At 43.4% G+C, this 17,791-nt stretch overlaps 1 protein-coding gene across 1 annotated transcript in view; it reads left to right on the plus strand.

The window, feature by feature from the left end:
• LOC121547303 (glutamate receptor ionotropic, delta-1) overlaps window positions 1-17,791 on the plus strand; it is a 509,157-nt gene that overhangs the window by 387,390 nt on the left and 103,976 nt on the right. The window contains exon 5 of the mRNA XM_041858495.2: window positions 17,477-17,530. Within this exon, the coding sequence (XP_041714429.1) occupies window positions 17,477-17,530 (54 nt within the window). The remainder of the gene's footprint in view (window positions 1-17,476; window positions 17,531-17,791) is intronic.

Genomic DNA, 17,791 nt, shown 5'->3' on the forward strand with positions numbered 1-17,791 from the left:
AAGTCAAGGTCTGTTTCAATCAAACCTGACAGGCCAATGTTTTTGCAAAAGTTTGTGTTGCAAAATCTATACTGCCTGTGCACATTGCACACTCATGTCTTATTCTCAGAAATGGACGAGTCTAGCCTACCTATCAGTGGAGTCTACCTGTTGCTTTCACAGTACTCAGACCCATTCCCTGATTTTTGTTGACCATGTTAAAATACATACACTTAGTGTACAAAAAATTAGGAACACCTTCCTAATATTGAGTTGCACCCCCTTTTGCCTTCAGAACAGCCTCAATTCGTCGGGGCATGGACTCTACAAGGTGTTGAAAGCGTTCCACAGGGATGCTGGCCCATATTGACTCCAATGCTTCCCACAGTTGTGCCAAGTTGGCTGGATGTCCTTTGGGTGGTGGACCATTGTTGATACACACGGAAAACTGTTGAGCGTGAAAAACCCAGCAGCGTTGCAGTTCTTGACACACTCAAACTGGTGCGCCTGGCACCTACTACCATACCCTGTTCAAAGGAACTTAAGTATTTTGTCTTGCCCATTCACCCTCTGAATGGCACACATGCACAATCCATGTCTCACTTGTCCTGAGGCTTAAAAATCCTTCTTTAACCTGTCTCCTCCCCTTCATCTACACTGATGGAAGTGGATTTAACAAGTGACATCAATAAGGGATCATAGATTTCACCTGGATTCACCAGGTCAGTCTATGTCATGGAAAGAGCATGTGTTCCTAATGTTTTGTACATTCAGTGTATATGTTGGTTCTTAGATATTGTGGGCTTTATTGAATTGAACCATTCGACCCCCATATGATGACTTGCAAACACAATAACTTACTAATTTGCATATTAACTCTCTATGTGCATTCTTAATATTGTCTTGCCATTTGAACTGAAGGTCAGATTCATTATTTATGCCAGACAGTTGAGATTATAGCCTACAGATCGTGTTGAGTTATCTTCATGAAAAGAGAAACCTGTGAAATAAAGATGAGCTGGCGGAGAGTAGGGAAATCAAGTGATGAAATCATAAATTCCTCACCGTTTGACAACCCTTCAACTTCCCTCTCGTGGTGGTAGATGCATAGATTCAAGTCGCTGCTCAAAAGCCCTTGTTACATAGAACAAGAAAAGAACCACTACTACAGTTATTTTTCCAGGTACTGCAATCACTGTCCTCCTCAATGCCCATCCATATTGCTAATGGAAAAGAGAAATGAGTGACACATCACTGCACCGTAGTCTGCCAAGCTATGAGTTATCAGCACTGGCTGCAGGGGCGTCAGAACTATGACTCTTGTTCCGGTCTCATATCCCAGATGCCATGATTGCCTTCTCCACTAGTTGTGTTCAACATGTCAAGTGGTTTTGTTGTGCATCCAGAGGGGAAAAAAACTCTAGACCACCTTTACTCCACACACAGAGATGCGTACAAAGCTCTCCCTCGCCCTCCATTTGGCAAATCTGACCATAATTATATCCTCCTGATTCCGGCTTCTATGCAAAAACTAAAGCAGGAAGCACCAGAGACGCAGTCAATAAAAAAGTGGTCAGACGAAGCAGATGCTAAGCTACAGGACTGTTTTGCTAGCACAGACTGGAATATGTTCCGGGATTCTTCCGATGGCATTGAGATTGAGGAGTACACCACATCAGTCACTGGCTTCATCAATAAGTGCATAGTGACATGTTAGTACATACCCCAACCAGAAGCCATGGATTACAGGCAACATCCGCACTGAGCTAAAGGGTAGAGCTGCTGCTTTCAAGGAGCGGGACTCTAACCCGGAAGCTTATAAGAAATCCCGCTATGCCCTCAGACGAACCATCAAACAGGCAAAGCATCAATACAGGACTAAGATCGAATCGTACTACACCGGCTCTGACGTTCGTCGGATGTGGCAGGGCTTGCAAACTATTACAGACTACAAAGGGAAGCACAGCCGCGAGCTGCCCAGTGACACGAGCCTACCAGACGAGCAAAATTACTTCTATGCTCGCTTCGAGGCAAGTAACACTGAAACATGCATGAGAGCATCAGCTGTTCCGGACGACTGGGTGATCACGCTCTCCGTAGCCGATGTGAGTAAGACCTTTAAACAGGTCAACATTCACAAGGCCGCAGGGCCAGACGGATTACCAGGACGTGTACTCCGAGCATGCGCTGACCAACTGGCAAGTGTCTTCACTGACATTTGCAACCTCTCCCTGTCTGAGTCTGTAATACCAAGATATTTCAAGCAAACCACCATAGTCCCTCTGCCCAAGAACACTAAGGTAACCTGCCTAAATGACTACCGACCCGTAGCACTCACGTCTGTACCCATGAAGTGCTTTGAAAGGCTGGTCATGGCTGACATCAACACCATTATCCCAGAAACCCTAGACCCACTCCAATTTGAATACAACCCCAACGAATCCACAGATGATGCAATCTCTATTGCACTCCACACTGCCCTTTCACACCTGGACAAAAGGAACACCTATGTGAGAATGCTATTCATTGACTACAGCTCAGCGTTCAACACCATAGTGCCCTCAAAGCTCATCACTAAGCTAAGGACCCTGGGACTAAACACCTCCCTCTGCAACTGGATCCTGGACTTCTTGATGGGCCGACCCAGGTGGAAGGGTAGATAACAACACATCCGCCACGCTGATCCTCAACACGGGGGCCCCTCAGGGGTGCGTGCTCATTCCCCTCCTCTACTCCCTGTTCACTCATGACTGCATGGCCAGGCACGACTCCAACACCATCATTAAGTTTGCCGATGACACAACAGTGGTAGGCCTGATCACCGACAACGACAAGACAGCCTATAGGGAGGAGGTCAGAGACCATGGCCGTGTTGTGCCAGGACAACAACCTCTCCCTCAACGTAATCAAGACAAAGGAGATGATTGTGGACTACAGGAAAAAGAAGAGGACCGAGCACGCCCCCATTTTCATCGACGGGGCTATAGTGGAGCAGGTTGAGAGCTTCAAGTTCCTTGGTGTCCACATCACCAACAAACTAACATGGTCCAAGCACACCAAGACAGTCGTGAAGAGGGCACGACTAAGGAGACTGAAAAGATTTGGCATGGGTCCTCAGATCCTGAGAAGGTTCTAATGCTGCACCATCGAGAGCATCCTGACTGGTTGCATCACTGCCTGGTATGGCAACTGCTCGGCCTCCGACCGCAAGGCACTATAGAGGGTAGTGTGCACGGCCCAGTACATCACTGGGGCCAAGCTTCCTGCCATCCAGGACCTCTATACCAGGCGGTGTCAGAGGAAGGCCCTAAAAATTGTCAAAAACTCCAGCCACCCTAGTCATAGACTGTTCTCTCTGCTACTGCATGGTAACGGAGTGCCAAGTCTAGGTCCAAGAGGCTTCTAAACACTTTCTACCCCAAGCCATAAGACTCCTGAACATCTAATCAAATGGCTACCCAGACTATTTGTATTGCTTAGATTTTATGCAAAAGTTATACTTAAATCCGAACTGGTTCTCTAGCAAATTAGTAAGATTGTCTCACCCCATGTTCAAGAATGGCCTTTTTCCCTTTATTCAGATTACAACCTCTCACTTTAAATTTTTTGAAAAGGAAATAATCTCCCAAATATCACTATTTCTAAAACAAGCCATAGAAAGTTGGTTGCAATTTCAATTTAATATTTTTTTGTTTCTTTCCAACCCCACCACCCCTCCCCTTTAGTAGTGGTTTCTTTGCAGCAATTTGACCATGAAGGCCTGATTCACACAGTCTCCTATGAACAGTTGAAGTTGAGATGTGTCTGTTACTTGAACTCTGTGAAACATTTATTTGGGCTGGAAATTCGGAGGCTGATAACTCTAATGAACTTATCCTCTGCAGCAGAGGTAACTTTGGGTCTTCCATTCCTGTGGCGGTCCTCATGAGAGCCAGTTTCATCATAGCGCTTGATGGTTTTTGCGACTGCAATTGAAGAAACTTTCAAAGTTCTTGAAATGTTCAGTATTGACTGACCTTCATGTCTTAAAGAAATGATGGACTGTCATTTCTCTTTACTTATTTGAGCTGTTCTTGCCATAATATGGACTTGGTCTTTCACCAAATAGGGCTATCTTCTGTATACTCCCCTACCTTGTCACAGCACAACTGATTGCTTCAAACGCATTAAGAAGGAAATTAAGCCACACCTGTTAATTGAAATGCATTCCAGGTGACTACCTCATGAAGCTGGTTGAGAGAATGCCAAGAGTGTCCAAAGCTGTCATCAAGGCCGAAGGTTGGCTATTTGAAGAATCTCAAATATAAAATATATTTTGTTTGTATAACACTTTTGTGGTTACTATATTATCCCATGTGTGTTATTTCAGTTTTGATGTCTTCACTATTATTCTGCAATGTAATTTAATTTAATTTTTTATTAAGAAAAACCCTTGAATGAGTAGGTGTGTCCAAACTTTTGACCGATACTGTATATTTGCGAGGGGAAAAAAATATGGGGGATTGGAAGTGATGCAGAAAATTACATTGATGGAAGTTACAATCTACAGTATCTGCAATTTTAAAGCTGATCTACCCCCTAAAGACTGTAGGCTAGCCTATTATCGGTTTTCACCTTTCATTATGTGACTATGGATAGCCTATAGAATTTAGCCTATAGGAATATAATCAAATAACAAGGGGCCTATTGTAACCATCGATGTCACTAGATTATCGCCAGCTGATGTCTCGTTAAACCATCTGTATGCGCTAAATTCCCCCGCACAGCTGATCTCAATTGCAACCATTATTGGTCACCTCATTACCGCTCCCTAAAAGATGTTGGTGTTACCTTAACATTAGTCTTGCTTGCATCCAAAGTCTTTCGAAATATGTTTGCCCTCTGGTTGGTATTGTAAATCAGAACAACGTAGTACTTTTTGAACAGACTAGGGGAAATCTTTCTATTTGACAAGCATTCCGTGCAATATAAATAAAGTATTTCACAGTTTACCACGGCAAATCTACTGTGGCAATTTACCCGACACTTTGTATGAACTGAAACTAATGTTGGTGTAGCCTATTGTTGTTATTTTATTTGTTTCCTATTTATGTTATTCAAAAGTGTCTGGTATGGTCATTTCTTATCAAGTAAAATATCCCTGGACTGGCCATATTTAAAATGTGTAAATAAATCAAGTCAATCAGGGGAATTGAGTTATTTGTGCCAGAATCGAACCCACGCTGACACTGTAGGCCTATACGTGTTCGCTAAAGGTAGTGGCCCTAAACGCTAGTTCACCCCAGGCCACAATTGAACAGAATTTTGACCTTAGTATACACTTGTATGTCTATCTATCTTGTGTTATTAAGCTATATAAAACAACAGTTGTTGACGTGTATGGCTGAATTTCACATGCATTTTTGTACATTTGAATGTTGCAGTAATAGGACCTAGGCCTAGCGTATGAGCGAGCGAGAGAGAGAAAATTATTTAGCTAGCAAGCCCTGATCCCAATGACTTGACTGCCCCCACATGGAGAGAAAGAAAACTGCTATTTTTCAGGTACTCATGAGGCTCATTTGAATTTCCTGATGCAGCAGGAAAATTCTCTGTGACAAGAGTGATCAAGTTAAGATCTGACATCTGTATATGATTGAGCTGTCCATGTTGCTGTTTAATTAAAATGTGCCATAGCATGCTTCCTTTTAAATTATAAGAAAGAAGAAAAACATTTCCACCCATGCACAGCTTTCCATATATTTACTAATTAACCATGCATATGCAAACCACACAACTCCCTTCGAAAGGAAACCAAAGAAAAGAAGGTTGTAGATGTGTTTTGCATCAAGATTAATTTAGGTCATTAGGGTGTACAATATTGAGAATTAGTTTTAAACTCAGTTCCTTACATGCTAATGAATGCTTCTGTTTAACATATGTGACAGATTGGTATTTGAATCCTGGTCTCCTGCGCACCACACAACTGTTAGCCCACTGAACAGAAGCTTAGGCACTGGCTCGGGAGCTAATAAGTCTTCAGAAGGGTATTAAATGATCATGGCATTGCACGCAGATCCAGAAAGAGTGGCACTGAGAAAACCAAAACAATAGCATCACTCCTTCTCTTGTCACATCCCATTTTCTCACTCAGAGGTTTACAGTTTTTGCTCAGAGGTGGTTTAGAAAGATCATAAACAAAACCCACTAATAGCATAATGAACTCAGAAGAATTGACCAGACAAACATTGAGGCATAGAGAAATACCATATTTCAGACCAACCCGATTCCAAATGGATTTTGCTTGCTGCGTCCTTGCCGAAAGCTGACGAGGGCCCTGCGAGCCCCTCAGCAGGACCATGTAATGTTCTATATTGTGTAACCATGACAACAGTCTTCACAGCTGCATTTAAGCTGTATTTTGCACATTTTAATGATGTTTCTTTGCGGTTTTTATTGGAATAATTTCCACCAAAATCAAAGTAAAACTCACAGTAAATGGACTGAATAAAAAATGGGGGAGGGTTCAGGTGCATACATAAAGGGACAGTTTCCCAGAAACAGATTAAGCCTAGTCCTGGATTGAAAAGCTGTCTCAATGGAGAATCAATATTGACAATGCTTTTTAGTCCTTTTTAGTGTCTGGGAAAGTGGCCTGAACTGTAAGCCGAGTTTGGTTTCCTGTTCTGCATTAGAAAAAAGGCACATATAGAGATCTCTATGGCTCTGATCTATGAGACAAAGCATGAGCAACTACTCTTTAAGCCTACTCTGTGGTCCTCTGTAGCTCAGCTGGTAGAGCACGGCACTTGTAACGCCAAGGTAGTGGGTTCGATCCCCGGGACCACCCATACACAAAAATGTATGCACGCATGACTGTAAGTCGCTTTGGATAAAAGCGGCTGCTAAATGGCTTATTATTATTAAGGTGCTGTACATTTCCTCAAACTTTCAAGTGAACATCTTTTAAATGGTTTATCTATATTTCACATTTGTGGATATTTTTGACAGATCCAATGTCTGAGAATATGATGACTTGATTGTTCCATTGTCTGTAACCTTTCCCGGCCCTGTTTGCTCAGAAACCTTCATTGAATTTATACACATACAGTGAGGGAAAAAAGTATTTGATCCCCTGCTGATTTTGAAATCAGCAGAAATGATCAGTCTATAATTGTAATGGTAGGTTTATTTGAACAGTGAGAGACAGAATAATAACAAAAAAATCCAGAAAAACGCATGTCAAAAATGTTATAAATTGATTTGCATTTTCATGAGGGAAATAAGTATTTGACCCCCTCTCAATCAGAAAGATGTCTGGCTCCCAGGTGTCTTTTATACAGGTAACGAGCTGAGATTAGGAGCACACTCTTAAAGGGAGTGCTCCTAATCTCAGCTTGTTACCTGTATAAAAGACACCTGTCCACAGAATCAATCAGATTCCAAACTCTCCACCATGGCCAAGACCAAAGAAGCTCTCCAAGGATGTCAGGGACAAGATTGTAGACCTACACATGGCTGGAATGGGCTACAAGACCATAGCCAAGCAGTTGGTGTGATTATTCGCAAATGGAAGAAACACAAAAGAACTGTCAATCTCCCTCGGCCTGGGGCTCCATGCAAGATCTCACCTCGTGGAGTTGCAATGATCATGAGAACGGTGAGGAATCAGCCCAGAACTACACGGGAGGATCTTGTCAATGATCTCAAGGCAGCTGGGACCATAGTCACCAAGAAAACAATTGGTAACACACTACGCCGTGAAGGACTGAAATCCTGCAGCGCCCGCAAGGTCCCCCTGCTCAAGAAAGCACATATACAGGGCCGTCTGAAGTTTGCCAATGAACATCTGAATGATTCAGAGGAGAACTGGGTGAAAGTTTTGTGGTCAGATGAGACCAAAATCGAGCGCTTTGGCATCAACTCAACTCGCTGTGTTTGGAGGAGGAGGAATGCTGCCTATGACCCCAAGAACACCATCCCCACCGTCAAACATGGAGGTGGAAACATTATGCTTTGGGGGTGTTTTTCTGCTAAGGGGACAGGACAACTTCACCGCATCAAAGGGACGATGGACGGGGCCATTCTGTGGACAGGTGTCTTTTATACAGGTAACAAGCTGAGATTAGGAGCACTCCCTTTAAGAGTGTGCTCCTAATCTCAGCTCGTTACCTGTATAAAAGACACCTGGGAGCCAGAAATCTTTCTGATTGAGAGGGGGTCAAATACTTATTTCCCTCATTAAAATGTAAATCAATTTATAACATTTTTGACATGCATTTTTCTGTTTTTTTTTGTTGTTATTCTGTCTCTCACTGTTCAAATAAACCTACCATTAAAATTATAGACTGATCATGTCTTTGTCAGTGGGCAAACGTACAAAATCAGCAGGGGATAAAATACTTTTTTTCCTCACTGTATACACATACACACACACACACACACACGCACGTGTGTAAACACACATGCACACACATAGCTGATATTAGTCTCTAATTGGAGCAACATGTCCATCTGCTACAAGAGCAAGTTAATGAATAGCCATCCTAAGAATAAGATGGGTTGACAAGAGCTGCAGGGTCTCTCTGTACATAACCGTAGTGCAATACAGAGTACAGGAAATGTTTGTAAATAGTTACATACTAGAACATGTTTGTGGCACAAGAGTGGCACAAGAGAAAAGGCAAAAACACAATGCAAATAGTCTGGGTAGCCATTTGATTAGATGTTCAGGAGTCTTATGGAGTCTTATGGCTTGGGGTAGAAAGTGTTTAGAAGCCTCTTGGACCTAGACTTGGCACTCCGGTACAATGCAGTAGCAGAGAGAACAGTCTATGACTAGGGTGGCTGGAGTTTTTGACAATTTATAGGGCCTTCCTCTGACACCGCCTGGTATAGAGGTCCTGGATGGCAGGAAGCTTGGCCCCAGTGATGTACTGGGCTGTGCACACTACCCTCTGTAGTGCCTTGCGGTCGGAGGCCGAGCAGTTGCCATATCAGGCAGTGATGCAACCAGTCAGGATGCTCTCGATGGTGCAGCATTAGAACCTTTTCAGGATCTGAGGACCCATGCCAAATATTTTCAGTCTACTTAGGGGGAATAGGTTTTGTCATGCCCTCTTCACAACTGTCTTGGTGTGCTTGGACCATGTTAGTTTGTTGGTGATGTGGACACCAAGGAACTTGAAGCTCTCAACCTGCTCCACTACAGCCCCGTCGATGAAAATGGGGGCGTGCTCGGTCCTCTTCTTTTTCCTGTAGTCCACAATCATCTCCTTTGATTTGATTACGTTGAGGGAGAGGTTGTTGTCCTGGCACAACACGGCCATGGTCTCTGACCTCCTCCCTATAGGCTGTCTTGTCGTTGTCGGTGATCAGGCCTACCACTGTTGTGTCATCGGCAAACTTAATGATGGTGTTGGAGTCGTGCCTGGTCATGCAGTCATGAGTGAACAGGGAGTAGAGGAGGGGACTGAGCACGCACCACTGAGGGGCCCCCGTGTTGAGGATTAGCGTGGCGGATGTGTTGTTATCTACCCTTCCTCCTGGGTCGGCCCATCAGGAAGTCCAGGATCCAGTTGCAGAGGGAGGTGTTTAGTCCCAGGGTCCTTAGCTTAGTGATGAGCTTTGAGGGCACTATGGTGTTGAATGCTGAGCTGTAGTCAATGAATAGCATTCTCACATAGGTGTTCCTTTTGTCCAGGTGTGAAAGGGCAGTGTGGAGTGCAATAGAGATTGCATCATCTGTGGATCCGTTGGGGCGGTATTCAAATTGGAGTGGGTCTAGGGTTTCTGGGATAATGGTGTTGATGTCAGCCATGACCAGCCTTTCAAAGCACTTCATGGGTACAGACGTGAGTGCTATGGGTCGGTAGTCATTTAGGCAGGTTACCTTAGTGTTCTTCGGCAGAGGGACTATGGTGGTTTGATTGAAATATATTGGTATTACAGACTCAGACAGGGAGAGGTTGCAAATGTCAGTGAAGACACTTGCCAGTTGGTCAGCGTATACTCGGAGTACACGTCCTGGTAATCCGTCTGGCCCTGCGGCCTTGTGAATGTTGACCTGTTTAAAGGTCTTACTCACATCGGCTATGGAGAGCCTGATCACACAGTCGTCCGGAACAGCTGATGCTCTCATGCATGTTTCAGTGTTACTTGCCTCGAAGCGAGCATAGAAGTAATTTTGCTCGTTTGATAGGCTCATGTCACTGGGCAGCTCGTGGCTGTGCTTCCCTTTGTAGTCTGTAATCGTTTGCAAGCCCTGCCTCATCCGACGAGCGTCGGAGCCGGTGTAGTACGATTCGATCTTAGTCCTGTATTGACGCTTTTCCTGTTTGATGGTTCATTGGAGGGCATAGCGGGATTTCTTATAAGCTTCCGGGTTAGAGTCCCGCTCCTTGAAAGCAGCATCTCTACCCTTTAGCTCAGTGCGGATGTTGCCTGTAATCCATGGCTTCTGGTTGGGGTACGTACAGTCACTGTGGGGACGACGTCATCGATATACTTGTTGATGAAGCCAGTGACTGATGTGGTGTACTTCTCAATGCCATCGGAAGAATGCCGGAACATATTCCAGTCTGTGCTAGCAAAACAGTCCTGTAGCTTAGCATCTGCTTCATCTGACCACTTTTTTATTGACGGAGTCACTGGTGCTTCCTGCTTTAGTTTTTTACTTGTAAGCAGGAATCAGGAGGATAGAATTATGGTCAGATTTGCCAAATGGAGGGCGAGGGAGAGCTTTGTACGCGTCTCTGTGTGTGGAGTAAAGGTGGTCTAAGTTTTTTCCCCCTCTGGTTGCACATTTAACATGCTGGTAGAAATTAGGTAAAACGATTGTAAGTTTCCCTGCATTAAACTCCCCGGCCACTAGGAGCGCCGCCTCTGGATGAGCGTTTTCCTGTTTCTTATGGCCGTATACAGTTCATTGAGTGCCGTCTTAGTGCCGGCATCGGTTTGTGGTGGTAAATAGACAGCTACGAAGAATATAGATGAAAACTCTCTTGGTAGATAGGGTGTTCTACAGCTTATCATGAGATACTCTACCTCAGGCGAGCAAAACCTTGAGACTTCCTTAGATATCGTGCACCAGCTGTTGTTTACAAATATACATAGAACACCACCCTTTTCTTACCAGAGGCTGCTGTTCTATCCTGCCGATACAGTGTATAACCCGCCAGCTGTATGTTATTCATTCTTCGATCAGCCACGACTCGGTGAAACAAAAGATATTACAGTTTTTAATGTCCCATTGGTAGGATATACATGTTTGTAGTTCGTCCACTTTATTATCAAGCGATTGTAAATTGGCCAATAGTATCGATGGCAAAGGCAGATTAGTCACTCGTCGCCAGCTCCTTACCAGGCACCCCGATCTCCTTCCGCGATATCTCCTTTTCTTTCTACTGCGAATGACGGGGATGAGGGCCCTGTCAGGTGTTTGGTGCAAATCCCTCTCGTCCGACTCATTAAAGAAAAATTATTTGTCCAGTTCAAGGATGAGTAATCGCTGTTCTGATGTCCAGAAGCTCTTTTCGGTCATAAGAGACGGTAGCAGCAACATTATGTACAAAATAAATACAAACAATGCGAAAAAACACACAAAATAGCACGGTTGGTTAAGAGTCCATAAAACGGCAGTTTGCTAGGTGTAGGCATAACTATAAGCAAATAGGTAAACTGGGATAATACTAAAGAGTTAATCAGGGTGCTTTTTCCACAAATAGACAGGTATTCACCTTTCCATGGTAGCAATATCTTATCTATTTTTGCTAACTTTCTATTCAAATTTATCGGAGTGAGATCATTTATTTATTTTGGGATATGTATACCGAGTATATCCACATCACCATCAGACCATTTTATTGGTAAACTACACGGTAATGTAAAAATTGTATTTCTTTGTGATCCCATACGTATTATATAGTGCATTTATCATAATTTGGTTGTAATCTAGAGAGGTTAGAAAATGTATCTAGATCCTCTATGAGGCTGTGGAGGGATTCAAGTTGTGGATTTAAAAGAAAACATGAATCATCAGCGTACAATGACACCTTTGTTTTTAAGCCCTGTATTTCTAATCCCTTGAAATTATGGTTGGATCTGATATTTGTGTGTTCCCTGGCAGAGCCGATGAGCTGATTTGGGCCATCAATTGATTGACAGATGTAGGCCTACTGTAGAACGATAAACTGTTCTCCAGTATGGATGCACAAAAAGCTTATTTCTCTCAAATGTTGTGTACAAATTTGTTTACATCCCTGTTAGTGAGCATTTCTCCTTTGCCAAAATAATCCATCCACCTGACAGGTGTGGCATATCAAGAAGCCGATTAAACAGCATGATCATTACACAGGTGCACTTTGTGCTGGGGACAATAAAAGGCCACGCTAAAATGTGGATTTTTGTCACACAACAAAATGCCACAGATGTCTCAAGTTTTGAGTGAGCATGCAATTGGCATGCTGACTGCAGGAATGTCCACCAGCGCTGTTGCCAGATAATTAAATGTTCATTTTTCTACCATAAACCACCTCCAACATCGTTTTAGAAAATTTGGCAGTACGTCCAACCGGCTTCACAACCGCAGACCACGTGTAACAACGCCAGCCCAGGACCTCCACATCCAGCTTCTTCACTTGCGGGATGGTCTGAGACCAGCCACCCAGACAGCTGATGAAACTGTGGGTTTGCACAATCGAAGAATTTCTGCACAAACTGTCAGAAACCATCTCAGGGAAGCTCATCTGCGTGCTCATCGTCCTCACCAGGGTCTTGACCTGACTGCAGTTTGGTGTCGTAACCGACTTCAGTGGGAAAATTCTCACCTTCAATGTCCACTGGCACACTGGAGAAGTGTGCTCTTCACGGATGAATCCCGGTTTCAACCGGGCTGATGGCAGACAGCGTGTATGGCGTTGTGTGGGCGAGCGGTTTGCTGATGTCAACTTTGTGAATAGAGGGCCCCATGGTAGCGGTGGGCATAAGCTACGGACAATGAACACAATTGCATTTTATTGATGGCAATCTGAATGCACAGAAATACCGTGACGAGATCCTGAGGCACATTGTTGTGCCAGTCATCCTGCCCCATCATCTCATGTTTCAGCATGATAATGCACGGCCCCATGTCGCAAAGATCTGTACACAATTCCTGGAAGCTGAAAATGTCCCAGTTCTTCCATGGCCTGCATACTCACCAGATATATCACCCATTGAGCATGTTTGGGATGCTCTGGATTGATGTGTACGACAGCGTGTACCAGTTCCCGCCAATATCCAGCAACTTCTCACAGCCATTGAATAGGATGGCACATCATTCCACAGGCCACAATCAACAGCCTGATCAACTCTATGCGAAGGTGATGTGTCCCGCTGCATGAGGCAAATGGTGGCCACACCAGATACTGACTGGTTTTCTGATCCACTCCCCTACCTTTTTTAAAGGTATTTGTGACCAACAGATGCATATTTGTATTCCCAGTCATGTGAAATCCATAGATTAGGGCCTAATTAATTTATTTCATTGACTGATTTCCTTATATGAACTGTAACTCAGTAAAACATTGTACTTATTGAAAACATTGAAATAAATGCAATTAACTTACATTTACATTTTAGTCATTTAGCAGACGCTCTTATCCAGAGCGACTTACAGTTAGTGAGTGCATAAATGTTTCATACTGGCCCCCCGTGGGAATCGAACCCACAACCCTGGCGTTGCAAGCACCATGCTCTACGAATTGAGCTAATGTAGGCTCAGGCTGGTCTTTATATCACCCAGCACTCATGATGCTCGGAGCCAGAGCGCGCTGCTTAGACCATTTTATTGTATTCATAAGAATACTATGAATACTGATGATACATAGGCGCATCGTTTTAATAAACCATAGCCTTAACCTTAAGCACTCAGAATTAATGCCTAAACTGTTAACCTTTGAGTTGTTTCTGTTTTAACCCTGTAACCACGCAGAATTAATACATAGACAATAGAAGTTCATCCATGGGTCAAAGGGCAGTGGGCCGACTCTGGCATATGTGTTTTGGGTTCAATGGCTGTAACCGCAAGACCACACGGCATTGAGGCAACCAAAATAATGTATTCTACCCCCTACAAATAAAGTAAATGTATTATAATTCACATAAGAATTCACATGAGACGCGTTGTAGCCTGCACATAGCCTACATAAGGTACAATGTAGGTACAGTGTGCATTGTATACAAACACCGCTTCCAGCTGCCCCCTGGTGACGATTATAAATATCTATTCAGATATTCAAATCCTCCTGCTGCAGGATTATTTTCCTCCTGCGACGAAAGGAGTCAAATAAGATCCGACATCGGTAACATCAAAGTATGCTAGTTTTTCCAGTTAATTGGTGTGTATTCTTCACATGTAGCCTATATGTTAAGCAATCAGATTCTCCCTGAAATACATCCTCCTCAAAGCAGTGTCTTAATTGCTTTTTGTAATTTATATACAATCAGGATGAGTCTCTTTGTGAAATGGAGGAAGGCTGTTCTATATTCCTGGTGAGGCGGTTGCCAAGACACATTGATTGGATGCAGAGTTCAATTATCCTATCACCGATTTCTAGAGACACAGATTCCCTGATGGGATTTCCACCCTAGCTTTCAACTTCCACCACCCACACACTGTTTGCATAAGGAACATTTGCATACTGTCTTGATAGTCCCCCTGACCTGACAATGATTAAAAAAAATATTCTCACTTAGGTAGACTTCTGTGTTTTAGTTTGAGGCCAGCAAACCTTGCATGTATTGATTTCTTTAGCTTGAAAAAAGAGACAAATAGGATGTGAAAGAAACGTTTTTTTTTAGAATGTGTTCAACATGTTTAATTGTTTTATTACCGAATTGATTACATTGATTGTGTCATTTCCTCATGTTCCAGATAGCAGCGAAGCTAAGTGCACAATATTGCTTTAACTAGTCTATCTATGCACGTTTCATTTGTGTAGAGAAATTACTGGTTGAACTGAACAGAGTAGCCTGGCCTGACTCATAGAATAACACACAGAATATATATGGAATTATAGGTTCTCTATGGTCAGACCCTTCTCACTGTATTAATAGCAATTTCTCCCCAGTGCCTCAACCCAGGTCCCCCCTCAGTGGTCTCCATTCAGTCCCTACCTCGTTAAAGGCGGTCAGATCTACCCGGTCCCATCCACTCTGCCAACCTCCCTGGAGGCCTTCTGAACCACACTCAACATTACCACCCATCAACTGCTGCTGCCCAAGTGGTGACCAGCCATGCCAACACCCACTTTGCCCAGTGCCACTATCAAGAACCCCATGCTGGAGATCTCAGATCTCAGGATTGTGTCCCAAATGGCACCCTTTTCCCTACATACTGCACTATATAGGGAAGAGGGTGCCATTTGGGACACAGACCAAGATTGGACAGAGCAGGGAGGGGTTAAGGTGTTGTACTTTCTGGTTATTGGGTTTTCTAGATATCCATTTTGCTCCGCATTTGAATGACATGAGGATTTTCACAGTGATTTCCACGCAAATTAAAATTGAAATGTACACATATTTTGATCAGCCACACTACATTTCACATTCATATTAACTTCACTCACCATAATCCCCAACAACGCAGTAGTGTCCTTTCTCTTCTCCCTATGAATAAAATAAATATAGTATGACGTGTTACGTCAGTGTTATGACTCAGTGGCTCAGTCAGGGACCAAACTGACCAAGTAAGCCTAGAGTCATCAGCAGCACCTCTGATGGGCAGTGTAGCCTCAAAGATTACTCATCATGTACCCGCAAACCACCTCACGTCCCCACAAACCACCTTAAACCACATCACACAATGGACAGAGGGGATGGGCCACACATAAATACAATCTGCTTTTGGGGACATGTGCGATCATGTGCAGCATTATATGCGGCTAGACTAGAGGCTATAGGGTGAGGAAAGGTTATGATGACTCATAGGACTAAATAGATGGTGGCAGGACCTGGTTGGGCTGTTCAGGGGATATCTAGAAGCGGTGACATGCTCTCAATTATCCCTGCTACACTTCTTATGCACATCATGCTTTCCACCTTTCGCTTTCCTCTGAAATGTCATACGGTGAATCAAACCTACTGATTCACTATAATAGACCTATATGGAGGTCTGTCTTATGGGTAAGTATTTGGATCCATTGAGAATGAGATCCGATTCTGTTTAGACAGGTACTTGAGCAGGTAATCAAATGCTTAAAGGTTGAACGATGATGGAGATTTGATCAGGAAGGACTTCGATATCTCCATGAGGTCTATGAGGTCTGGAACCTCTGAGCTCTGTCTGGTTCAATGTTGTGGTTTAATACATAGGATATGAATCAAAGTTGCCTCATTTGACAGTACAACCAATGATTGATTAATAATTGCATACAAACCCATGTTAACTAATTGACTACTAGCCATGTCACACCTCCATGTGATTATAACAAACTAGCCACATTAGAGCAGTCAACATAATTATTAATGCGGTGTAGCCTACATAGTGACATTCTATGAGAGGACACTAAATATTTATGGTCAACATGAACCCAAAGAAGTGTTTACATACGTAACAGCCATCTTATGGTAACGGAGGCAAATGAGAAGCCATTTGAGAACATCTGGCAGGCCTAACCAACCTCAGGACAGGAGGATCACACGGGGTGATCCATAACTTTTGTATAGGGCTCCTCAGCTGGCAGATGCTGCACATGTATCTTCTTTGTTCTCTATAACGCAACGTAAATGTGCTAAGATTTTCTAATACGGACACTGTACAAACAGAATGTTTTATATGTGAGCATGAAAACAGTATGGGAGGGTAAGGGTTAAACCATGTGCAGGCCTTTCTTTCTGCAAATGGCATTTAAAAAAACAATTTTTACTGTACTACAAGAAAGTCTCTGTTGTGATTACCACATATGGCATAGGCCCAAGCAAGCAATGTGATGTCAAATGTAGGCTTACACTGAGCAATTATAGTATTTCAAAAGGCTAGGATGTTAGGTGCTAAAACATTTTGGCACTACATAAGCTACAAAAGGCTTGTGGTACACTTTTCAGCTGGAATGGGCTGCCAACACAATGGATTGTGGGAAAGGCAGTACCACCAGGAGAACAACAAAGGACATTTTAACAACACTATTTTCATAGTTGAGTCATTCTCTGTGAACATTCTGAGCTCAGTTCTTGACAGATTTCAGCTCCAGTCCGGTTGATGGATTTTTGGAGGGTCTTTAGCTGTTAGCCTTGCATGGACCCAATGCTGTCTGTCCACCATGGTTTGCCAAGCCACGTGGGTGTTATGTTTGTTCCTTGTATAATTGGATAATGACAAGACTGTAGAGGATTTTACATGGGTTCTGTTGGATGGAAACAATGGCAATACATCCAAGTCTTCTGCCCTCAATCTGCCTGTTCCCTCCACAGTCTTAGCTGTTCACTTGCAGTATGGTAACCTCTTTCTTTCTCTCTTCCTCGCTCTCTTTCTTTGCAGGCTGTTGAAACCAACCTGGCTTCCAAGGACAGTCACTGGGTGTTTGTCAATGAGGTAAGCAAAGACGAGAGTATTTATGTTGATGCTGCTATTAAATCTCTCTCTCTATCGCTCTCTGGTCCCCTCTTTTGCTTCTTTTCCCTCTCTCTCTTTCTCCTCCTAACTACTATCTTTGCCCTCCCTCTATTTAGCCACAACAACTCCACAATTATAGTGCACTGCCAAGAACAGTGAGTTGATGATTAAGGGAACTGCTAGACACATCCTTTAGCTCAGTAGTCACCCACAGAAGACTGAAGTTCAATAGCACCTTGC

The sequence above is a fragment of the Coregonus clupeaformis genome, chromosome 31 (assembly GCF_020615455.1).
Source record: "Coregonus clupeaformis isolate EN_2021a chromosome 31, ASM2061545v1, whole genome shotgun sequence".
In the NCBI taxonomy this organism is placed as follows: domain Eukaryota; kingdom Metazoa; phylum Chordata; class Actinopteri; order Salmoniformes; family Salmonidae; genus Coregonus; species Coregonus clupeaformis.